This window comes from Sorex fumeus, unplaced genomic scaffold, assembly GCF_029834395.1.
Source record: "Sorex fumeus unplaced genomic scaffold, SorFum_2.1 ptg000019l, whole genome shotgun sequence".
Taxonomy (NCBI): Eukaryota; Metazoa; Chordata; class Mammalia; order Eulipotyphla; family Soricidae; genus Sorex; species Sorex fumeus.
The window spans coordinates 42,196,206-42,221,471 of NW_026606076.1; the positions used below are offsets into that span (position 1 = coordinate 42,196,206).

At 56.2% G+C, this 25,266-nt stretch overlaps 1 protein-coding gene across 2 annotated transcripts in view; it reads left to right on the top strand.

Annotated features, from left to right (window-relative positions):
- The first annotated feature begins 11,671 nt into the window (after window positions 1–11,671).
- Window positions 11,672–25,266, top strand: part of CYFIP2 (cytoplasmic FMR1 interacting protein 2) — a 62,803-nt gene continuing 49,208 nt past the window's right edge. For both annotated transcript variants that reach the window (XM_056112892.1, XM_056112893.1), the window contains exons 1-10: window positions 11,672–11,811; window positions 14,112–14,201; window positions 16,967–17,044; window positions 18,526–18,627; window positions 19,519–19,700; window positions 20,224–20,320; window positions 21,265–21,393; window positions 21,500–21,604; window positions 22,840–22,931; window positions 24,024–24,141. In XM_056112892.1, coding sequence (XP_055968867.1) covers window positions 11,695–11,811; window positions 14,112–14,201; window positions 16,967–17,044; window positions 18,526–18,627; window positions 19,519–19,700; window positions 20,224–20,320; window positions 21,265–21,393; window positions 21,500–21,604; window positions 22,840–22,931; window positions 24,024–24,141 — 1,110 coding nt within the window. In that variant the 5' untranslated portion in view covers window positions 11,672–11,694. The remainder of the gene's footprint in view (window positions 11,812–14,111; window positions 14,202–16,966; window positions 17,045–18,525; window positions 18,628–19,518; window positions 19,701–20,223; window positions 20,321–21,264; window positions 21,394–21,499; window positions 21,605–22,839; window positions 22,932–24,023; window positions 24,142–25,266) is intronic.

Here is a 25,266-nt window from a genome sequence, read left to right on the forward strand (position 1 = left end):
CAGGCATGGGGGCTTCCTGGAACACCTGGTAGGCATCAGCTGCTACTGTGGGCTGTGTGGCATCACCCAGGAGGCCACTGGGGAGCCATATTTCTTGGCCACTAGCCCAGAGGAGCAGAGAGGGATTAGGGCACCCCAACCCTCCCCTGCAGGGAGCCAAGATTTTCGTTTGTTTTGCTTGGGGGCCACACCCTGCGGTGCTCAGGGCTTCCTCCTGGTGGTGCTCTGGGGGAGCCTGAGTTGGCTGCGTGCAAGGCAAGTGCCCTCCCCGCTGTGCTGTCACTCCTGCCCCTGGCTTTCTGGCTGGGATGTGGAGAAACTGAGGCTGGCTGAGCAGCCCAGGAGCGCAGCTCATAGTCCTTGTTCTGAGCCCACCACCCCTATTCTCCCACCTGCGGTAGATGCTGAGCTGTTTTGTTTTGTTCTATGAGGGGATGGGCGGGGGCCACGCCCGGTGATGCTGGTGGGGGGTGGGGGGGTGACTCCTGGCTCTGCACTCAGGAATTACTCCTGGCAGGGCTTGGGGGACCTTATGGGATGCCGGAGATCGAATCCGGGTCGGCCAGGTGCCAGGCAAACCTCCCTCCCCGCTGTACTATCGCTCCAGCCCCTTTCTGTCTCATTTTGATGAGCATTAAGAATTAAAGGACCCTAAAGCATTTGCTAGAGGCCCTCACTGCTGTGAGGTGTGGGGGGAGCGTGTAGGGGGTTGCTGGGCCCCGCAGGGAAAGGCGTGTGCAAGAGGAGGGTCTGACCTTGATAGTGGCCTGGGCAGGAACAGTCTTCCAGGGACCAAGGCTGTTTGAGCGGAAGCAGGAAAGTGCGTGGGCAGGTCTGGGGCGCTCAGAACCCACGTCAGCGGTGTGACCCCTTAGGCAGCCTCGTGTTGGCTGATTGGCAGCCGTGGTTGTTTGCTTTCAAGGTGGAAGGCTCAGTCAGGCCCAGATTCTCAGCTCTTTTTTTTTTTTTACAAAAATTTTAAGATGGGTCCAGCACAGCTGTCCGCCTCCACCAGTGCCCTCCCTTGCCTTGCTCCATTTTTTCAGTTCCAGCAGAGATGGGTACACAGGCCAGCCGGCAGGCCCTCCCTCTGTCGGTAAAAAGTGTGTATTTGGGTGGGAGAAAGAGAACATCAGGGAGGGTGCTTGGTTTGCATGAGCCTGACCTTGGTTAGATCCTAGGCATCTCATAAGGCCCCCCTGAGCACCGCCAGGAGTGAGCCTTGAGGGCAGAGACAGGAATAAGACAAAACAATGATTAAAAAAAAAAAAAAAGACTGACTCCTTGCGGCTGGAGCAACAGCACAGAGGGTAGGGCGTTTGCCTTGCACCGAGCTGACCCGGGTTCGGTTCCCAGCATCTCATATGGTCCCCTGAGCACCACCAGGAGTAATTCCTGACTGCATGAGCCAGGAGTAATCTCTGTGCATCGCCGGGTGTGACCCAAAAAGCAAAAAAATAAAATAAAATAAAAAAAGACTGACTCCAACTCCTAACAATTATTAGAGAGGGGCTGGAGCCATCATACAGCAGAAGAGCGCCTGCCTTGCACGCAGCCAATCCGGGTTCGATTCCCAGCATCCCACAGGGTCCCCCCCGCCAAGCACCGCCAGGAGTGATCCCTGAGTGCAGAGCCAGGAGTCAGCCCTGAGCATCACTGGGTGTGCCCCCCCCCCCCCCACAACGCCTTCCACAGAAAGCGTGTATCTGACTTCACCCCAAGCTTGTTGGCCGGCCCACATGGGCTGCCTCAGCAACGCAGTTGGGAGACCCCCTCCCCACCCACCGGCACACTTCACACCCCCACGTTGGCATACATCCCCGAGCCCAGAAGCTGAGGCCCGTTTGTTCCCGCCAGCCTCATGGCAGCTCTCTAAGGCCACTGCAGTCGGTGCCATCCCCGCTGAGATCTCTGAGTTCCTGTCCCCAGACATCAGTAACATTGGGGTTCTCGGTGTGGCCCAGCCGGGGCCCCAGCACGGCCCTCACCGGACAACGGCTGATGCCAGCCAACCGCCAGGAGTCTGCACCTGACCACGCAGGAAGTGGCGGCTTCCGCCTGGGGCCCCATGTCGGGGTAACGAGAGGAGGCTAGGGCTGATCTGGGCCTGTCCCCGGAGACCAGCGTGAGGGGCCCCGCTCAGCCACCACCCCACGCTCTGGATGTTCCCAGGTGCTTGGTCGTCTCTGCTTTCGGTTTTTGGTTTCGACAGTGCTCAGAGGGGCTGGCGGGGGGGGGGGGGGGGGGGCTGCAAACTTCTGCTCATTCTGCAGAGCCACACCCGTGGGTGGGTATCTCTGCTTCCTGACGGTGTTTGTTTGTTTGTTTGGGGGCCACACCTGGCAGTGCTCCAAGCCTGGGTCTGAGCTCAGGGCTCACGCCTGGTGGTGCTCAGGGCATGCCGGGGATCGAACCCGGGTCAGCCGGGTGGTGTGCAAGGCCAGCGCTGTGTTATCACTCCAGTCCTGGACTGGTGTCTCTGAGTGTGTGATTGTGAGTGTGTGATCACGCCCCGCCCATCCCCTGGGCACGTCAATCAGATGGGCCCAAAGGCTCACGCAGAAACCCAGCATCGAGCACACGGCCGGCATCTGCCTCTCCCCGGCGGTTTCTGTGGAGGCTGCCGAGAGAGGCCTCTGGCTGCTGGGGCTCGGTTTCCATCTGCTTCCTGCGTTGGCGAGGGGGTGAGATTTCACCCTCTTACACCACCCTCTGACCCGGCCGCAGGGCCCCACCGAGGGAGAAGCTCCCTTCTGACCCCCAAACGCCTGTGTTGTTCAGATGTTGCAAACGATGATGACAAGCAATAAGGACCTTTGATCGCGTTTTCTTTCTCACGAGGCGTCAGAATATGTCTCTCTCTCCTCCCCCCCCCCCCGCCTCTGTGTGTGTGTGTGTGTGTGTGTGTGTGTGTCTTGCTCTCTTTCTCTCTGTGTCCTCCTTTTTTTCCTTAAAGTTTTATCCTAGGGACTGGAGCGATAGTACAGCAGGGAGAGGGTGTTTGCCTTGCACGCGGCTGACCCAGGTTCGATTTCCAGCATCCCGTATGGTCCCCCAAGCACTGCCAGGAGTAATTTCTGAGTGCAGAGTCAGGAGTAACCCCTGTGCATCGCCGGGTGTGACCCAAAAAGAAAAAAAAAAAAAAAAAAAAAAAAAAAAAAAACGCAACCCACAAACAAGGTTCTATCCTATCTGTTCCTGTCCCCGCCATTCACTTCTCTTTGTTCTCCCAGGAAATTGCTGGGTTAAGCCCTCAGCTCTGCCTGTAACTGGCCCAGTGACCTCGCTTGTCCCCAGCCTCAGTTTCCCCCTTCCTCCCGCCCCCGGGAATGGAAGGACAGCTGGGGCAGGAGGAGGAGATGCAATCTGACCTCTTTCTGAACCTCCCATTCAGAACAGCGGAAAATACAGTTTCTCCATCTGGGCTTGTTTGCAGAATTATTCTGGTTTTCTCGGGCGGGTTCCTTCACGTCCCCTGTGAATTTGGAATTTGAGCGTCAGCAAAGAGTTTCTGCCGAGAAGCCAGTTGGGGGGTCCCGAGGGTGCTCAGCGGCTCTGCCTGTCCATTTTGAGCCTCGTCATCTGCGTCCTCTAAGCCTTCATTGATTTGGGTTTTCCCTGAAGTTTTCCTCCCCTCAATAATAACCAGTTTTCCAAGTATGGTTGTAGTGCTTTAGTTGAATTGATTTTGTTGGCTTCTTTTTTTCTTGTCTTTTTAATTTTTTGGCCACACCTGGCAGTGTTCAGGACTTCCTCCTAGCTCTGCACCCAGGAATCACTCCTAGGGGACTAGGGGGACCATCTGGGATGCTGGGAAATGAACCTGGGTCAGCTGTGTGCAAGGCAAGCGCCCTCTGTCACCTCCTGTACTACAGCTCTGGTCCATGCTTTTTTTTTTCTTTTTTTTTTTTTGAGGGGCCACACCTGGTGGTGCTCCAAGTTTACTCCTGGCTCCAAGTTTATTCCTGGTTCTGCACACAGAGATCACTCCTGGCAGGGCTCAGGAAACCCTCAGTAGTTCCGGGGATTGAACCTAGGTCAGCTGCGGGCAAAGCAAATACCCACTCTACTAACTCTCCAGCCCCTTCAGTTCTTTCTTTATTTTTTTTCTTCTTTTCTTTTTTTGGGTCACACCGGTGATGCACAGGTGTTATTCCTGGCTCATGCATCCAGGAATTACTCCTGGTGGGGCTCAGAGATCCATATGGGAAGCTGGGGGATCGAACCTGGGTCGACCATGTGCAAGACAAACACCCTACCTACTGTACCCCTGAAGTCGTTTCTTTCTTTTTTTTTTTTTTTGCTTTTTGGGTCACACCCTGTGATGCTCAGTGGTTACTCCTGGCTTTGCACCCAGGAATTACTTCTGGCGGTGCTCGGGAAACCATATGGGATGCTGGAGGATCGGACCCAGGGTCGGCCGTGTGCAAGGCAAACACCCTACCTGCTGAACTATCACTCCAGTCCCCTCCCCCCCCCGGAGTCGTTTCTAAGTTTCTTTTGGATGCTGCTGACCCCTGAGCTGGCTCCCCGTCCCCTTCTGTGTGTTTCCTTATACACTCACTTCAGTTTGCACTCAGAAGGGCACCCCCGTGGGTGTAGAATCCCGTGTGGCTCTGGCCAGGGGAAAGAGCTGCTTAGAGCTTAGCAGAGAGGACCGTGTCTCCAGCCTCCTGGCACTCACGGCGTCCCAAGGTGACCGTTACCAGATCCTTCAGTGCCACCTGTCAGGCTGCCCAGGAGGGCGGGAGGAGGGGTCAGACTGGAGGGCGGGCGGGCAGGGAGACTTGGCCTGCAGGTGCAGAGGGAGGCGTGGCGAGAGGACAGGGCAGCTGGTCTCCTGGCTCGGAGCCCCAGGACCTTGGGGCCGGCTGGAGGGTTTTCTCTTCTTTGGGCCGCAGCACCCTGCTTATTTTTATTTATTTATATTTTTGCCCTTTGGGTGGACTGGAGCGATAGCACAGTGGGTAGGGGGTTTGCCTTGCACGCGGCCGACCTGGGTTCGATCTCCAGCATCCCAGAGGGTCCCCCGAGCACCGCCAGGGGTAATTCCTGAGTGCATGAGCCAGGAGGAACCCCCCAAGCATCACCAGGTGTGACCCCAAAAGCAAAAATAAATAAATAAAAGAGCAGAGTTCGGTGGGGGAGGGAATCACCTTCCTCCTCTCAATCCATCCAGGGTCTTCTGTGTTCCCCCTCCCCCGCTCATCTTGGGCTGATAGGCGTGTGTGTGTGTGTGTGTGTGTGTGTGTGTGTGTGTGTGTGTGTGTGTGAATGCAGGCCTGGTGCTGGAAAGGCAGCGTCTGAGTGACCGCCTTTGGCTCGGGGATGAATGCCTGCTCTGAGCGCCCGCAGCTGCGCCCAGCCCCGGAGGGTCCGCACTGAAGTGTCGCCTTCATGCCTCCTGGGCAGTGACACATAGCAACGGCAGGAGTATAAAGCATCTTCTCATCCGGAAGCTCAGGAGCCAAGGGCAGCGGGTCCCGCTTTGTTGGTTGGCTTGTCTGTCTTCCCCGATGGGTGCGAGTCCCAGAGCAGGCCTGACGCCAGTTTCCTTCTTCTCCCTTGGACCCGCAGATCCCACGGAAGGGAGACCCGACTTTCCCATCGCCAGGGCATCTGTGTTAGCACCTTTGCAAGGTCTCAAGGGCTGCGACCCCTCAGGGGGCAGCCTGACGTGGGGTTGGCTCAGGCTCTAGAGAAAGTACCAGTTTGCAATTTACCATCCCCAAAGAGGAACTGAAAACCATCCAGAAGTCGAGCTCTGGGGGGCCAGAGAGATGGTACAGTGGGCAGGGCTCTAGCCTTGCATAGCCGATCTGGGTTTGATCCCCGACGCTCCATATGGCTCCCTGAGCCCCGCCAGGGGTGACCCCTGAGTAAAGGAGTAAATTCTGAGCACAGCTGGGTTTGGCCAAAAACCACCCCCCCCCCAAAAAAAAATCAAGTCCTCATTTCTATTTACAGAGAGCATACAGTAAACTAGTGGTGATTATTCTGTCACTGTCACTGTCACTGTCACTGTCCTCCTGTTGTTCATCGATTTGCTCTAGCGGGCCCAGTAACATTGTGAGACTTGTTACTGTGTTTGGCATATCGAATACGTCACGGGTAGCTTGCCAGGCTTTGCCGTGCGGGCAAGATACTCTCGGTAGCTTGCCAGGCTCTCCGGGAGGGGCGGAGGAATTGAACCCGGGTCGGCCATGTCGGCCACATTCAAGGCAAATGCACCAACCCGCTGTGCTATTGCTCCAGCCCGGTGATTATTCTAGTATTATAATTTTTTTTTTTTACTGCCAGTAGGATTATAAAAGAGCTTTAAATACTCTTGCTTATCGAATCCTTCTGTCAATATATAATTAAAAATGAATCTCAAAGAGGCTTGTGACTGTGGGGTTTTTTTTCCTTCAGTTTTTGGGTCACACCCAGTGATACTCAGGGGTTACTCCTGGCTCTGCACTCAGAAATTGCTCCTGATGGTACTTGGGGAACCATATGGGATATTGGGGATTGAACCCTGGTCAGCCGTGTGCAAGGCAGGTGCCTCTCCAATGGACAGTTGCTCCACTCAGAGGCTTGTGATTAAAGAGCAAGAGGAATAATTTCTGGGATGGACAGCAAAACTCAATTTTTTTTTTTTTTGCTTTTTGGGTCATACCCAGCAATGCACAGGGGTTACCTCCTGACTTTGTAGTCAGGAATCACTCCCTGTTGGTGTACAGGGAACCCTCTGGGATGCTGGGAATCGAACCCGAGTCAGCTGCATGCAAGGCAAACACCCTACCCGCTGTGCTATTGCTCCAGCCCCAAAGCTGAATTTGTTGACCTAATAATTTGAGTTTTTCTGCTTTATTTATCCATTTATTGGCTTGGGGGGCCACAGCCAGCAGTACTCAGGGCTTACTCTTGGCTCTGTGCTCAGGCATCACTCCTGGTGGGGCTCACGGGACCGTGTGGGATGCCAGGGATCGAACCCAGGTTGGCCGCGCTAAGACAACTGCCCTCCCCGCTGTACTATCATTCCAGTCCCTGTCTGCCTGATAAATCTCTGTATTTGTTCGGTGTGGCTTTTGGTGTCTGTTTCTTAATTTTTTTTTTAAATAAAATTGTTTCAGATTAAAAAACTAAATCCCGTCTTGTGCTACAGCTGTGCTCAGGGACGTGACGCTGACCACTGCTCCATCCTCCCTGCACTCTTCTCCCTCACTGAGAAGAAGCCCTGAGTAGGGGGCGGTGGCTTAAGGGCTAAGAGAACATGTGAGGCCTCAAGGTTTTTTGTTTTTTTGGGGGCCACCACAGGGCTTCCTCCTGGTTCAGCACTCGGGGATCACTCCTGGTGGTGGTTGTGGGGTTCTGGAGATTCCTGGGTGGTGACAGGAGTCAAACCCGGGTCAGCTGTGTTCAAGGCAAACTCTCTACCTGCTGTACCAGTGCTCTGGTCCAACTATCACAGATTCTGCTTGGTAGGTGTTGTTTATTTATTTGTGTTCTTTGGGGCCCACACTCGGTGGTACTCAGGGCTGACTCCCAGCTCTGTGCTCAGGGGTCACTCCCAGCTCTGTGCTCAGGGATAACTCCCGGCTCTGTGCTCAGGGATTACTCTCGACTGTGTGCTCATGGCTCACTACTGACTCTGTGTTCAGGGATCTCTCCTGGCTCTGCTCAGGGATCATTCCCGGCTCTGTGCTCAGGGCTCACTCTTGGCTCTGTGCTCAGGGATCACTCCCGACTCTGTGCTCAGGGAGCACTCCTGGCTCTGTGCTCAGGGCTCGCTCCTGGCTCTGTGTTCAGGGAGCGCTCCTGGCTCTGTGCTCAGGGAGCACTCCTGACTCTGTGCTCAGGGTTTGCTCCTGGCTCTGTGCTCAGGGCTCGCTCCCGGCTGTCTCTCCAGCCCGCATGGTGTGTTTATTTTTGCAGAGGTACTCTGCTCTGTGGTACCTCTCGGTTATTGCCCCTAACACTGTCTTCCGCATCCCACCCGGGGGGTTCCTTGGGTGCCACATCCTTGGTCCCAGGGCGCACCCGTCCCCACACAGAACCCAGACAGGGATCCCACTCTGGGTGACCCAGTGTCAGCATCCAAGGCAGGACCTTTATCCCTGAGTCCCACCCAGATCCCTCCCTCACGTGTCTCATCCTGGAGATGAGGGAGTTGCTATTTTAAGCTTCCAGAGCCTGGGCAGGGATCCCGCGTGCACTGTATCATTAAGGAGCCGCGCACGTGATCCTTCCGCACCAGCAGGGCCCGCAGTGCCCTACGCAGAGGCAGGAGCAGGAGGAGGAAGTACAGGACGGAGAGCAGGTCACACCTGACCCCTGCATCCGAGCTGGAGCCTCCAGGGGGCTGGAGCCCTGGGACAGCAGGGAGGGCGCTGGCCTTGCCCGCGGCCAACCCAGGCTCCATCCCTGAGCCCTCCAGGAGTGAGACCTGAGTACAGAGCCAGGAGAAAGCCCTGAGCACTGCCAGTGTGGCCCCCCAACACACACACACACACACACACACACACACACACACACACACACACACACACACACCTGAGCTTCTGTTTGCTTCCCCGGGACATACATGCCTGCCCTGCACCCCACCGTATGCCTGTCTCTCATAATCGCAACCCTTTGGGGGATTTCTTTCCAGGGAAACCCTAACTACGTCCCCCAGAAATCGCTCAAGACAAATCACTGAGTGCTTGGCAGAGCCCTGGCTGTGTTGGCCACCTTCTCTCCTGGTGAAGTCAGGAGCCAGAGGCCAGTCGTATCCCGGTGGGCTGAGGGGAGCAGTGCATGGGTTGTGTGGGGGGCACGCCAGGAACTGGGGAGTGAGGCAGGAGAGAGTGAAGTTTAGAGAGGGACAGAGAGCATGGGAGGGTGTGCGCCACCCGGGGAGGGCACCCTGAGGAGTGTTGCCTGCTCACCCATGGCTCCCTGCCGCAGAGTTCAAGCAAGAAGGAAAGTGTGCTCAGTGTCAGGGCTGGAGCAGTTAGCACAGCGGGGAGGGCGTCTGCCTTGCACACGGCCGACCCGGGTTCGATTCCCAACATCCCATACTGTCACCCGAGCACCGCCAGGAGTAATTCCTGAGTGCAGAGCCAGGAGTAACCCCTGAGCATCGCCGGGTGTGACCAAAAAAAAAAAAAGTGTACCTGTTGTCAGGCTCAGGTAAAGGGCAGTTTGCTGCTGATGTGGGCTGAAGCCCAGGGCTGCAGTGCCAGCCCCCACAGCCAGGTTCGCGTCCCTCTGCTCCGAAGCCCCCCTCATAAGGCCGATTCTGTGACTCCTCAAAGCAACTCTGAACCCTGGAGTGGGGGGGAGGGTCTGCAGCCACTCACAGCCCCCTGTGCCTCCTCCTTCCTGCACGCCTACCTGTGCCCAGAGACACCCCCAGCTATGCTCAGCACTTGCTCCTGGCAGAGCTTGGGGGTCCCTCTGAGGTGCCAGGGGTTGAACCCCAGGTTGGCCGTGGGCAAGGCAAGCGCCCTCCCCACTGTCCTCTAGGCTGGAACCCCCATCTTCAGCTCGGTTTGGGGCCTGGCTTCTTTGGGAGGTCGGTCTCAGCCCTCCCCACTTTCTATTTCTTTCGGTGGATTTTTTTTGAGTCTTTCGATTTCTGTTGCGGCAAACGGGGCCCACTCACTCCAGGCTCACCTGCGTTCACCTCAGGGGTTGGAGCTGTTTTGCTTCGTGCTCATTTCTAAATGTCAACTCTGACAGCACCTGGGCGTGGGCTTCTGTTGGTGGGAGTGAGGGGTGGGCCGTACCCAGGGGCGCTGGGTGGGGAGGGCCTGGTGCTCAGGGGCTACTCCTGGCAGTGCTCGGAAGGGACCAGGCAGTGCTGGGGGTCGGGCCTGTCCTGCCCCGTGCCAGGATGCGCCTTCACCCCTGTAACTGCCTGATACTCCTCGATAAGAGGTTTCTGAGGATTGCTAGGAATGCGTTTCTGGCCGAAATCCGAATGATTTCCCATTTCACGGTTCTGTGAGCTGGGAGTTTGGGGAGTTGGTGTTTGGGGGCTCATAGGAACCTGGTAGCCTCTGTGCCATCCCTCCATTCGTTTCTTTGTTTTTGTTTCTGATTGTGGTGCTCAGGACTGACTCCAGGATCATTCCTGAAGGACTGGGGCGGGGCGGGGGGCACATATGGGCTGCCAGGAATCAATTCTGGGGCACCCATGCAAGGCAAGTGCCTTACTTGCCGTCCTGTCTCACCAGCTCTCATTTTTTTCTTTTTTTGCATTTTGGGTCACACCCAGCGTTGCACAGGGATTCCTCCTGGCTCATGCACTCAGGAATCACTCCTGGTGGTGCTTGGGGAACCATATGGGATGCTGGGAATTGAACCCGGGTCGGCCGCGTGCAAGGCAAATGCCCTACCTGCTGTGCTATCGCTCCAGCCCCCACCAGCTTTCTTCTTTGATCCATTTTTAAAATTTTTCCCTGGTTTGGGGATCATACTTGGCAATGCTCAGGGGTTACTCCTGGCTCTGCACTCAAGAGATCCCTCCTGGTGGTGCTCAGGGGACCCTATGGGATGCTGGGGGAGATCGAACCCGGGTGGCCTGCATGCAAGGCAAGTGCCCTGCCTGCTTGTTATCGTGCCCACTCCGTCTGTGGATCTGTCTTGATCGGCGTTTTGCAACGGGAACACCATGTTAGCTGCTGCAGGGGGCCCCCACCCCACCCTCAGTCTCATGCAAGCTTCTCGGTATCGGGGCCCAGAGATGGTTTGAGTGCTGAGGTACTGCAGCCTCAGTTTTCATTGGTGTGTCTGCAAGTAGGTCTGGGTTTGCTGAGGGTGAAGGGGAATTTCTGGAAGCCGCCTGGAGTCCAGCTTTGCGCTGACCCTTTAGGACGTGCTGCCTGGCCGGTCACCGGGTGGAACTCTTGTATAACCCCATGCAAACAGCGGCTATGGGCAGTCTGGGGCCCCTGGCCTGGTTTTCGGGCCTCAAGGGACCGTGGTGGTGGCAGCCGGCATCCGTCCCTGCTCCGAACCTCATTTCTCCACCAGCCGCTCTGCTGGGTCAGCCCTCTGAGTTGGTGGCGAGTTGGCCCAGAAGGTAAATATAGGAGCCTGGTGTCAGAGTCCAGGGATTCTCACATTTGGTCTTTGCTCTTGTAGAATCGAATCCCGGGCCTCACACGGGCAAGACAAATGCTCTGCTTTGAGGGCCGGAGCCGTAGATAGTCCAGCGGGGAGGGTGCTTGGGCCAACCCGGGTTTCATCTCTGGCATCCCATAGGGTCTCCTGAGCACCGCCAGGAGTGATCCCTGAGCACAGAGCCAGGAGTCAACCGTGAACACCACCAGGTGTGATCCCAAAACAAATTGTCCCAAAATGCTCCACATTCCACTAAGCCACATTCTCCCGCCTCCCCCCCTGGACCCGCACCCTCCTGCAAAGGAGTCTCACAGTTAGGGGAGGGTGTGTGTGTGTGTGTGTGTGTGTGTGTGTGTGTGTGTGTGCGCGAGTGTGTAGGGACGGGGCGTGGCCTCCATCCTGAAACCCCTTCCCCGGAAGGGACCCTTGCCCCCCACCCTCCTGCAAAGGATTCTCACAATTAGGGGTAGGGGTGTGGGGGGCGTGGCCTCCAGCCCCAAGCCCCTCCCCGGAAGGAATCCCGACCCCAAGGGGAGGGGAGAGCTCTCACCTCCTGCCCCGCTCCCTTTGCCCACAGCAGGACCCCCGCACGTCGCCACCATGACCACCCACGTGACGCTGGAGGACGCCCTGTCCAATGTGGACCTGCTGGAGGAGCTGCCGTTGCCCGACCAGCAACCATGCATCGAGCCGCCGCCCTCGTCCATCATGTACCAGGTGAGTGGGTGCGGGGCCGCAGCTCTGATCTCAGGCTTCGGATATTTGCTCTCAGAGCTTCCGTGCTCACACACCGGACTCCGCCTCTGAAGGTTCTCGGGTTATCTGCTGATTCTCTCTGTCTCTCTGTCTCTCTGTCTCTCTGTCTCTCTCTGTCTCTCTCTGTCTCTCTCTCTCTTTTGCTTTTTGGGTCACACCCAGCGATGCAACAAGGGTTCCTCCTGGCTCTGCGCTCAGGAATTACTCCTGGCAATGCATGGGGACCCTATGGGATGCTGGGAATCGAACCTGGGTCTGCTGCGTGAAAGACAAACGCTAGACTTAATGCTTCAGCAATTTGTTGATTCTTAATAGAAGCACGTGCAAATTTCTTCTTCCCCCTTTTGGTTATTGGACCGCACGCAACTATGCTCAAGGCTCACTCCTCCTGGCACTGCTCCAGGGACGCTATGGGGTACCGGGGACCCAATCCAGGTCAACTGCATGCCAGGCAAGCACCCCCTCACCGCCATCCTATCCCTCTGGCTTCTCATGAGGTATTTGTGATTACATTCAGGGCCAGATTTATCAAGCACATACCTGAGTTCAACACACAAATGTGGTTGAGTCACTGTGTTTTGAACCCAGATTAAAATTTTCACTGAGTTACTTTTTTTTTTTGTGACAAGCAGTATAGGAAACTGTAACAACTAACCATTTCCCTAAACTATTCATGTATGTATACATAGTTGCATACAGGTGTATATATCCTTTTTTTACATTTCTTTTTTAATTTTCATAAAGTTGTTCACATTAACATCCCTATTTCTAATGTTTGCCTGTGCACTTAAGTATTTGTCTATTATGTAAAGCAATTATAGAACATAGAAACATGCCATATCACAGACTATTAATAGTAAAGTAGATGTTAAGTAATAAATATGATACATAGAAACATCTGTATGTTTTTACCAAAAGGTGAAACAGGTAATATAATTTTGTAATTATATCAATATATGCTATATATTATTTGCATATGTTATACAACTATATACTATATATACAAATAATATATAGCATATATTGATCACGATCACGATCATCCTGTTGTTTGTCGATTTCCTCGAGCAGGCACCAGTAACATCTCCTTCTTCCTAGCCCTGAGATTTATTTATGTTATGTCCAATAACATATATTGATAAAGGTAAAGGTAAAGGCCCTCCCGTTGATCGTCGATTTGCTCGAGCGGGCCCAATAACGTCTCTAATTGGAGACTTTGTTGTTACTGTGTCTGGCATATCGAATACTCTCGGCAGCTTGCCGGGCTCTCCGAGAGGGGCGGAGGAATCGAACTCGGGTCGGCCATGTTGGCCGCTTGTAAGGCGAACGCCCTACCCGCTGTGCTATCGCTGGAGCGATATAATTACAAAATTATATATACACTCACGATCACGACCACCCTGTTGTTCGTCGATTGCCTCGAGCAGGTGCCAGTAACGTCTTCTTCGTCCTAGCCCTGAGATTTTTTTTTTTTAAAGTGCCATATTCAAGGCTTTTTCAGGGTTAGGAGAATGAGACCCATCATTGTTACTGGTATTTGGCATATTGGGTATACCACGGGGAGTTTGCCAGACTCTGCCGTGTGGATATATACACTATATATACTATAATTATATATATACTATATTTTATATATATTGCTCTATGATTTGGCTTTTGTTTGGGGGCCACACAACTGTGATCAGGCTCTGCACTCAGGGTTCACTCCTGGTGGGGCTTGGGAAACCATATGGGGTGCCGGGGATTGAACCCAGGTTGGCAGCATGCAAGGCAAACGCCCTACCAGCTCTCCTGTTGCTCCAGCCCTATTGGCCTCGTGCACGGCAAGTTCCCTGCCCATTATCCTATCTCCTGGGCCCTTGTATTCATTGCTTTGGCCTTTCTCGCTCCTGGCTTTGGGCAGGTTCTCAGTTTCGTGGCTTCAGGCGGATTCTGTTTTCCCAACCTCTGATCCGTGGCCACCTCTGTCTGATACTGTGCTTCCCTCTCGGAGCTACACCCTCATGCCCTCATGCAGTGTCTTTGCCGCTGGGCGGGTGGGGGGAGCAATGAGTGACACCAGCGTGGCCTCACCCCTACTCACAAGTGCACCCCACAGCTGGGTCACCCCAATTCCCTTCCATGGAAGCAGATGAAATGGGGGGAGCCATTGTGATTCAGGGTGGTGTGTGTGTGTATGTGAAAGAGAGAGAGAGAGAGAAGATGTGGAGGAGGGTCCCCGTTTCCCCCCACCCACCTCACCCCCTCTCGTGTTCCCACAGGCTAACTTCGACACCAACTTTGAAGACAGAAATGCGTTTGTCACCGGTATCGCGAGGTACATTGAACAGGCCACTGTCCACTCCAGCATGGTGAGTGTGGGGCGCTGCCCAGTGCCCCCGGGCTTGACCAACCTCCCAACTCCCCCCTGCTTCTCAGATGGGTGCCCTTACTACTTTTCCAGTCTTGCAAACCATTCTCACTTATTTTTTTTCCCTTTTTGGGTCATACCTGGCAATGCACAGGGGTTACTCCTGGCTCTGCACTCAGGAATTACTCCTGGCAGTGCTCGGGGGACCCTAAGGGATGCTGGGAATCGAACCCGGGTTAGCTGCATGCAAGGCAAATGCCCTACTCACTGTGCTATTGCTCCAGTCCCCCCTCCTCACCTTTGAGCCCCACTTTGCCTCAGTCCCTTGTGGGGAGGGTCCATATGGGATTCGCTCTCCTGTGAGTTTTGTTTGCTTGTTTTTTGGGCCACACCCAGCAGTGCTCAGGGCTGACTCCTGGCTCTGCATTCAGGAATTACTCTTGGTGGGGCTGGGGACCCTATGGGATGCCGGGAATCGAACCCGGGTAGTTGTGTGTAATGCTCTCCCGCTGTACTCTTGCACCAGCCCCTCTGTCGGTGTCTTATTCATTGTGGGCATTGGGGAATTTAGTCTCTTTAGCAAAGCAGGTTCTAGCTTCTTTAGTTAGTTTTTTTTGGGGGGTGGGGGCTCAGGACCTACTCCTGGCTCTGTGCTCGGGATCACTCCTGGTGGTGCCCGGAGGACCCTTTGAAGTACAGGAGATGGGACTCAGGTTTGCTGTGTGCAAGGCCAGCGCTCTCCCCGCTGTTCTATCTCTCAGTGCATGAACAGAACAGGACTTTGGAATAGCCTCCATGACTAGAGGGGACAAGGGGGACTTCATCAGTCTGGCCCCACTGGGAGGAGTCACTTCTCTTCCCAGAACACAGCCCAGAGTGGGTGGTAGTGAAGATGCAAGAAGACCCGTGTGGACGGAGTATGGGGGTGCTCACCCCGCATTCTGGGGCCCTGCGGGCTGGCTCACCGACCTCCCCCAGTGCCAGAGCATAGGCTAATGATTTACAAAGCCCTCAAATGAGGAATTGAAAGTGTGACCTGTCCGTGACATTGGCTGTGGAAAACAGATTAGTCATCAGCTCCACATGTGAGGGGGAGGACTCGTGACATCAAATACAAGCCAGGCCAGGTTACCTTGGCTGTGGCTTTTTACTTTCCAAAGCTAGTTGCCGGCCGTAACCGCTACCATTTTTATGATTTTGTTTTGTTTTCGGGGCCACACCCAGCAGTGCTCAGGGTTTACTCCTCACTCTGTGCTCAGGGATCACTTGTGACGGGGCTCAGGGGGCTGTATGGGGGGGCTAAGGAGCAAAACCAGGTCAGCCACATGTGAGGACAGTGCTACAGTTTTTTTTTGAAGGGGGGTGTGCACTCAGCAGTGCTCAGGGCTTACCCCTGGCTCTGCACTAATGAATCACTCTCGGCTGACTTGGGAGACTGCCTAGGGGATGCCCTACCCACTGCACTATCTTTCTGGCCCTGGCTAACTTTTCTTTACCTGGGATTCCTCTTAATTCACCTTGGAGATGATGAACATGTGCGCGCAGGTGTGTGTGTGTGTGTGTGTGTGTGCGCGCGCGCGCGCAAGTGCCACGCAGCCCATTCCCTTCTCCTAAACTTCTGTGAGGTGACTTGTATCACCATTGTCATTGAACCGGTGACTCTGGGGGCAGCGTGTGCTCTGCTGGAAGCCAGCAATTGATGAGTCAGTAGAGATTCATCTCTCGTGCTGCGGCAGGCTTGGCCATCTGCTTCGGATTATTTTTAACCATGGGTCTTGATCATTTATCTGCTGGTAAAATCATGCCGAGGGCTCTTCCCAGACACGAGTGCTCTCTAGTACTGCACTGTCCCCAGGGGAGACCCCCGCTCAGCCAGTCCTGGAGTTAATCCCGTTCTTAGCTGCTGCCTCACTCATCAGAACAATTCTCAATGCCAGCAGTAGACACTCAGCATCACCATCTTCCTCTGAGTTGGTTTCCTTTTTTTTTTTTTTTTTTTGGTGGTGGTGGTGGGGACGTAGGGGAGGGTACACCCAGCAATGTTCAGGGGTTATTCCTGGCTTTGCATTCAGGAATTATTCCTGGCAGTGGTTGGGGACCCTGTGGGGTGCTGGGGATCAAACCCTGATTGACCGCATTCAAGGCAAGCACCACCCCTCCCGTGCCTGATATGCTATCTCTTAGCCCCTCCTCTGAGCTCCAAGCATCTCTGATAGGTGTAACTTTTGCCTCCCAAATAGTCTGTTTTTTTGTTTGGGGACCACACCCGGTGATGCTCAGAGACCCTATGCGATGCTGGGGATCAAACTCAGGTTGGCCACGTGCAAGGCAAGTGCACTCCCCACTGTGCTATTGCTCTGGCCCTGAAATTAGTTTCTTGCCGCAGTGGTTCAGAGGGTGCCGTTTTTCTTTGCTATCGAGGAACACACATTTACCTTTTTCTCAGGTGGCTGCCCTCTGTATGGGCCTTGTGTCAGGTGGCAGAGCCCAGAGGGGCCATCTGAGGAGCAGGAATGTCCAGAAGTGGGGAAGTTTTGGGGGTTAGGGGGAGGATTCATATGCAGATTCTGATTCCTTAGACCTGGGCAAGGAGCCTAGAGTCTCCATTTCAGATAACTCTCCCCCCGAGTGTTTCTGGTCTTGCTTGTTCGCAGGCCATGCCTGAGTCTTGGGGATCTGGCAGGGTAAGGCATGGTAGGGAAAAGTGGGGGGCTTGGGGGAGTCGATGCTCAGAGACGCAGGCACTTAGCGCTTTTCTCTTTCCAGAACGAGATGCTAGAGGAGGGGCAGGAGTACGCGGTGATGCTCTATACCTGGCGCAGCTGCTCCCGGGCCATCCCCCAGGTGAGACGGTTCCTGCCTGCCCCTCCAGGAATTCCATCCCCCCTCCCCCCCCCCACACACACACCCCGTCCTGGAACTGAGCTCCTTCCAGTAGCAGAACAGAAGGGGAAGCCATGAACTCGTTCCCCTCCCATGACACTGTCAAAGCATGGGTACCACCGATGTTATTCCCTAAATCGCAGACACTAACGCTCTGGCCCCAAACTACGGTGAAAAGGTAACAAGTCAGCATAACGCGCATGCGCACTCTCGGGCACGCACACATACGCACACATGCGTATTCCTTGCACCAAGTCACCTCCGCTGTGGGCTGAGAACGCGGCTACATGTATTTTGGATCTTTGCCCTGGATGAATGCAGGTGTTGCTCAGTCACCCCCACTCACCACCTTGGTCCTTTCTCCCTCTCTCTTTTGCTGGAGGAGTGGGGCTCACACCCGGCAAGGCTCAAGGCTGACTCCTGACTCTGCACTCAGGAATCACTCCTGGTGGTGCCTGGGGGACTATAGGAGATGCCAGGGATTGAACCCATGTCGGCTGTGTGCAAGGCAAAATGCCCTCCCTGTTGTATCGCTCCGGTCCCAACCGTGGTCCCTTCTCTAGACACTGCCCCCCACCCAACTGGTTTCCCTTCTCATTCCGTATTGACTCTGGGTACATCAGGGCCCATGAACTATTTTTACCACCCTTTCTTTTATTTTTACTACCATCACTGTCCTCTGATTCCTCGGTTCCCTTGGGCCACGGGACACATGTGTGTCAACAGGACTTTTCCCCTCGGGTCCCCTAACCTCAGCCCCAGAGAAACCTGCTCCCAGCAGCCTGGTGGGTGCCTTGCAGATCCCCGGCACCTGCCCACTTTGTGGGCAGGCAAGCTCGTCGAATTTGGTATGTTCTGCAAACGCAGGCTCTGGGGACTGAGTGCCACTGCTGTTTTCCCTACAACATCTGCCAGTCCCATGGAGACATGGCAGGACGCAGCTGTCCCTGGGGCGCCCTTGGGCCCCTTCTCAGCATTTTTAGTTAGGATTGTGAGGGGAGGGCATGGAAATTTCTACTCTGTGGGTCCCCCATCCCAGAACCACCAGCTGGGGAAACAGTTTATTGCCGATGTGTTGTTGTTGGCCATTAGTGTGTGGCCAGGGCAGTTGGAGTGGACATATTTTCTGTTCAGAATTTTGTGAGGTTCTGATTAGGGCTAACGGGAGAGGCGGGAAAGTTCCTTAGCCTTGGTAAGGCACAGCTAGGAGTCCCAGCACGGACCCCCCTGGCATGGAGCTGAGGGCGAGCGTGGGTGGCCAGCACCTTCTTCCTGCAGTACATCCCTGGGGAACACATCCGCCCCATCTAAGCACACCCTCACGCAGGGGCACCCACCATCCCTCCCTGGGTCCCCAGAGCACAGCTTGTCTTGCAGAGTGAAGGGCCACTCCCTAAGCCAGCGGCTGGGCACTAAGCACCAGCATGCCCACGCCCCTGCAGGTCAAGTGCAATGAGCAGCCCAACCGCGTGGAGATTTACGAGAAGACAGTGGAAGTGCTGGAGCCGGAGGTGACTAAGCTCATGAAGTTCATGTACTTCCAGGTGAGCGTGGGCCGGGCCTGGATTGGGGGCGGGACGGGGCGGGGTGGGGGCGGGGCTTAGCTGCAAATTGGTGGGCGGGACCTGGTTGGTGGGGACGTGGCCGGGGCGTGGCCAGGCCAGGGCGGTAATTAGGGGCATGGTTTGTGAGAGCATAGCTGGGGGCGTGGCTAGTTAGGGCGTGGTTAGGGGCGTGGCCTAGCGTGTTTGGGGGCGTGGCTTTAGAGCTAACCCCACTGAAATGGGGTCATATGGACTCATACCATAATATGCATAGAATCTCACAGTCCCCAACGCCCTAAGTTTCAGAGCCGTCCTGAAGTTCCCCCGTCCAATCCCCTCACCCAGATTACAGCCGTACTTTGCACAGAGCCTAAGGATGATTTTGTGTTTCTTTTGCCAGTACATTTTTTTTGCTTTCCTTTCTCAGTTTTCTTTTTGGGGGGTGGGGTCCATACCCAGCCGTGCTTAGGGATTTACTCCTGGCTCTAGGGATTACTCTAGTACTCAGGGATTACTCCAGGTGGGCTCGGGGGACCCTATAGGGTGCAGACTCCTCGGTCTGTAGTGTGCAAGGCAAACACCCCACCTGCTGTACGATCGCTGTACGATCGCTGTACGATCACTCTGGCCCCGGTGGTTCATTTCTTGGTTGCTCACTGAATTCCACGTGCGAGTGGGAGTAACAGGGTGAGGATGGTCCCTTGGGATTCCCACGTTTTTGGGGTGCAGGTGTTTCCCTGAGTACCTCTCACTCCCACCTCCCAGATAGGCCCCTCCCTCCATCTGAGTTTCTCCCTGGGGCGCTGGCAGCAATGGGCAGACCTGGGCACCCCAGACGCGGGGGTTTTCTCTGGGCTCCCATCCCATGGCGCACCCTTCTTGTGGCGGCAGCGCAAGGCCATTGAGCGCTTCTGCAGCGAGGTGAAGCGGCTGTGCCACGCGGAACGCAGGAAGGACTTCGTGTCCGAGGCCTACCTGCTGACGCTGGGCAAGTTCATCAACATGTTCGCGGTGCTGGACGAACTCAAGAACATGAAGTGCAGCGTGAAGAATGACCACTCCGCCTACAAGAGGTCTGCCCCGCCCCCACCCCTTCTCAACCTAGAAACTACAGAGCCCCCCTCTCCACAAATGGGTCCCCCTCCACTCCACACACACACACACACACACACGTACACACACACATTCTCTGAGCTGGAGCTGCCCAGAGCAGGAAGCAAGTATGTGTCTGGGGCTTGGGACTCAGGGCAACAGAGGGTCTTTTTTTTTCTTTTTGGTTCACACCTGGCGATGCACAGGGGTTCCTCCTGGCTCTGCACTCAGGAATTACTCCTGGCAGTGCTCAGGGGACCCTATGGTAATTGAACCCGGGTCAGCTGAGTGCAAGGCAAATGCCCTACCCACTGTGCTATCACTCCAGCCCCACCAGGGGAGTCTTTAGAGAAGTAGTCTCTGAGGCTTCTCTGTCCCAGAAGCTCATGCCACACCTGGGGTACCTGGGTGTTATGGTGTTCTTGGGGTGTCTCACTGGAGGAGGGAGGAGTGGAGCCCATGGGGGGGTCAGGCTTTCTGCCTAACCACACCCCCACCTTGCAGGGCGGCACAGTTCCTGAGGAAGATGGCGGACCCCCAGTCCATCCAGGAATCCCAGAACCTGTCCATGTTCCTGGCCAACCACAACAGGATCACCCAGGTGACCGCCAGCCCCGTGACCCATGTCTGTGTTGCATCTGCTCCCGCGGGGCTGCACTACACCCCGACCTTCACAGACACCCCCATCTCCACAGACAATCCCATCTCCACAAGCACCCCATCTCCACAGACACCAGCCCTCCATAGACACCCCATCTCCACAATCACCCCCACCCTCAGAGACACCCTCCATCTCCGTCCTTCATCTGTGCTCTCTGAGACCCCCAGCCCCTTCTCCTAAACATCCTTCGTCTGTGCTCCCTGAGACTCTGCCCCTTCTCCATGTTGACCTATATAGCGTCAGAGTCTGGTCCCTGGTCTCCAGGGAGGCCTTAATCAGGTGTGAGCCTCAGTTAACTCCTCTGTGAAATGGGCTGTTGTGTGGAGGGGACAGAAGCCGGGACGCCTGCTGTGGCCATCATCACGCTGTGCCTGCAGCTCTGACAGCTCAGCCCACACAGGCCACCCGCAGGTCGCTGGCCCCAGCCCAGCACACCTCCTCCCCATCCCCCTGAATTTCAGCCAGGACTCTGTGCGGGTTCTCCGCAGGCCCTGTACACTGGAGCAAACCCCGAGGTCCTGCCTGGGTGGGCTTCCCAAGATTCTTGTGGTGCTGTGGAAATGCTCAACATTTTCCCTTACAAAGGAGTGGTGGTCGCGCTCCCAGACCCTCCAAAAGAACCTTCCAAATCCTGCCTAAGTGAAAGTTGAAAATGTGAGGGTTTTTTTTGGGGGGGGGCGGACCTGTATCCACAAACACCCCTTTGGTGGAGGGAAGCGTGTCTGTGCTCCCGGGTGCTCTCTGCAGGGGGCGCCTGTCCCCCAGGTGCTGAGGGCTCCCCTGCAGACAGGCACTTTGCACCAAGGTCAGCTCAGCTCCAGGCCCTGAGGAGGGAGGTGGCAGGGCGGTGAGGAGATACTCACCTCGGGGGGCCGGGCGTTCAGTGTCTCCATCAGCAACTGGAAGTGATCCCTGGCTATGAGGAACTGCTGGCCGACATCGTCAACATCTGCGTGGACTACTACGAGAACAAAATGTACCTAACGCCCAGCGAGAAGCACATGCTCCTGAAGGTGTGTGCCATCCCCCCTCACCCCCGAGGGACCCCCCTCCCCTAGCCTGCCCGCTCCCCCCCTCCACCCACCTGACACACACGCTTCCTCTTGCCCCTCCCCCCAGGTCATGGGCTTTGGGCTCTACCTGATGGACGGAAGTGTCAGCAACATTTACAAACTGGACGCCAAGAAGAGAATAAATCTTAGCAAGATCGATAAATTCTTTAAGGTAAAGTCGGCACTGGGGGCAGGGGAGGGGGATGGACGGGCAAGAAGGACCAGAAGGAGTGGGGTGACCTGAGCTGGCTATGCAGTGACCAGAACTTTGAAGACCTCATGTGGAGGGGAAGGGAAAGGGGGAGAAGGAGGAAGAGGAGAAAGGGGAAGGGAAGGAAGAGGAGGGATGCAGCCCTTCTGTCTCCCCATCTCATCCCCAAGGGCACCCCCGCCCTTCCCCATCATCATACACCCCAAGTGTTCCAACTCCTTGCAACTAGAGATCCTCCCCACGTGTTAGCTCCCCAATTTCCTCGCCGATGAAGAGAAGCTTCTAGGAGCCCGCCCCATTCCTCAGCATAAACCAGAGCTCAGAGCGGCCAGGATTGGAGTCGGCTTTGAATTCATCCACCTGGGCTACCCCACAGCCCCTGTCTTGGGCCCCAGATGCCCCTGAGCGGCGTCCGTCTTGGGGGACTGTCTCTGTCCAATGCTTCCCAGAGGAGGGCTCTGTGGGCCCTGAAGAAATCTCTGAAGCCTCAATGTTAAACGCAGCCTGGACCCTGTGCCAAGGGTTCCTTCCTCTGGATGGGGGAATAAGGCGCATATGCTCAGGGGAAGGCAGGGTGGGGTGGGGCCTAGGCAGATGGGCGGGGCCTAGGCAAATAAGGCCTAAGTGCATGGGGGCTGGCCCAAATGAATGGGTGGGGCCTCGGTACCTGGGCGGGGCCTTTGGCTGGGAGGAACCTCTGCCTGGGCGGGGCCTAGGCAAATAACCGTGGTCAAGTGCATGGGGGCAGGCCAAACGAATGGGCGGAGCCTCAGTGCCTGGGAGGGGCCTCTGTGTGGAAGGAGCCTCAGTGTCTGGGTGGGGCCTGAGCTCGGCTGGGCGGAGCCTGAGCACCTGGAGGCATTCTTCGCAAGGCTGCAACTTGAACTTTTCCCCAGAGCTGCCCCCCAGAGCACACTTTTACACGTTCCCCCCCTCCCCAGATCCCACCCCCAGCCTTGGGCACTGCAGGGGACTCCCAGAGGATCAGACTCTTCCCTTCCTTAACAGATGGCTCTGTCTAAGTATCTCCAAAAAGGGAGCGTGTTGCTCCCGAGAAAGGCGCTATTGGGCTCACCCGGGCTGCTGAGATGTCTGTCCTCCTGGGTGACCCAACTCCCCCGGTTCTAGCAGCCTCGGTGTCTCCGTGTGTGTGACGTCCCTCCGCCCGCACTCACGCTGTCCCGCTTCCTTTGCAGCAGCTGCAGGTGGTGCCCCTTTTCGGCGACATGCAGATAGAGCTGGCCAGATACATTAAGACCAGTGCTCACTATGAAGAGAACAAGTCCAAGTGAGTGCCTGCCGTAATGTGTCTCGGCCCTGCCAGCCTCGAGAGCGAGTGAGCGAGCGAGCAAGCTAGCAAGTGAGCCAGTGCCCCGCCGGACAGGGGACTGAGGGGCCACTGCAGCCCCCCGCGGAGCCTCTGAGTGCTTTGGGACCCGCCCCTTGACGCGAAGGTTCCAGAGTGTGCAGAGCTCTCCGCAGTGCCCGCCCCTTCTCTATCCCTGCGGGGACAGCAGAACGCAGGGCGTGGGTTGGACCTCAGGGTCAGCGACAGCCGGTCCCCTGTCCTGGGGCGCGGGGGGGGGTGACAGGTTTCTCAGACTGCTGTGAAGACGTTAGTAAGGGGGTATGGTCACCCCCCAAACCTGGTCATCAAGGTGCTGGGACACCATGCTCAGATAGTGGCCACGCTGTGATCTGGGGTCTTGGGGGGAGAGGGGGTCCTTCTGTCTGGGTATCACCTCAACCTCCTCTTCTTGAGAGGGATTTCCAGAGTGTGTCTTGCACTCACTCTCCAAGCTGAACGAGCCCCTGGATTTGCAGGACCCCTGCTCCCCCATCATCTTCATGTCCCGGCCCCATCATCCACCACAGCAGGGAGGGGGACCTGGGCAGAGTGACCCTTTCCACTGCTCCCCAATGCTCATAGCGTCAGGACCAAGTAAGAGCCAAGGTGTGACATCAGCTTGAATGTGGAGACCATCCCACCCTGCAGGACACACCCCTCACTCCAGCTCTTCTTACGCCCCCATGTCCCCCAGACTGGGGCAGGAGAGGCTCCATCCTCACGTCCTCTGGGTTCCGGGACGGGCTTGTGGGAGCTTCTCCTTCTGGAACACAACTGGCGATGGAGGTGCCTGGTGTTTGAATTACCCCATGCCCACCTCAGCCCCCAGCCTCACCCTGCAGTGTTGGCCCTTGGCGGAGCTGGGGTTCCCCCCACTCCCCAGCTCTAGCTCTGCTGGGGTCTCCACCCTGGCCTTGAGCAGGGTAAGTAAGGGGTCGAGGCCGCCCAGGGGCTGAGCCCGGGTGCATCACCAGCAGTAGCCGCTCCCCACCCACGCCCCCCTGCCCTGCTCCGACCCCGCGTCTCCGCCAGGTGGACCTGCACGCAGAGCAGCGCCAGCCCCCAGTACAACATCTGCGAGCAGATGGTGCACATCCGCGAGGACCACATCCGCTTCATCTCGGAGCTGGCACGCTACAGCAACAGCGAGGTGAGCGTGCGCGCGTGCGCACAGGGCGCCGGGTACCCCACCCCACATCCCACCCCTCAGTCCTGGAGCAGGCTGCATGGAAGCACCCCGCAAGCAGGGAGCCTGCACACTCAGGGAACGGGGGGATGAGTCACACACACGCAGGGAGTATGGGGGAGTCCCTATGCTCAGGGAGCAAGGATGGGGGGAATTCCCCCCCAACACCCCCCCGGCGCATAGGGCTCAGGGGTACTGGGAGACCCCCCGCAGCCTGGAAGGTGCTGAGACCGCGGGAAGCATCGAGCATCACAGGTGTGTGTGTGTGGGTGAGTTACCCAGCAACTACCTTCACTCCCCTCTGCTGGATGTGGGGGGGGAGGGGAGCGGGTGATTGTCTGCAAGGGGAGTGGGGGGCACCGTCTCCCAAGGGGCAGAGAAGGTGCCACCCTGTGTGTGTCTGTGGTGTAGTAACAGCCCCAGAATCTCCCATCTCTGCAGAGATCCAAAGTACCCCCAGCCCAGAGCCATAGTCCAGCGGGGAGGGCGTTTGCCTTGCATGTGGTCGACCCAGGTTCAATCCTGGGCATCCCATAGGGTTCCCTAAGCACCACCAGGAGTGATCCCTGAGCGCAGAGCCAGGAGTAAACCCTGAGCATTGCCAGGTGTGACCCTAAAAGCCAATAAATAAATAAATAAATAAATAACAGCAACAACAACAAAACCCCAAAGCACCCCCAGTGAGTTAGCAAGAGAAATGGGCTTTCTGAACCCCACGTGGATCCGAGAGTGAGTGAGAAGCCATTGCACCCAGTCAGGAGAGACACGGGCGTGGACGTCAGATCCATGCCTGCCAGGCCCGGGTCTTGCTAGGAGTTGTTGAGATGTGGGCCTCCTTGCTATTCCAGGGTTCGGGATGAGAGGAGAAGATAAAGTCTGGTTCCCAGTGATGTTAGGTTTCCCATAACCACCTTCCATGGGTTGCCCCACACCCTCTGAATGAGCAGATGGTGACCCCGACCCTCTGGGGATGCAGCTCCAGGGATAACCCTCGAAACTGCCCGCAGAACACTGCGCCTTGAACCATCAACCTAGTTGGCTAAGAATCACGGGGTGAGTTGAGAGGGGGTGGTCTCCAGGTGCCCTGAG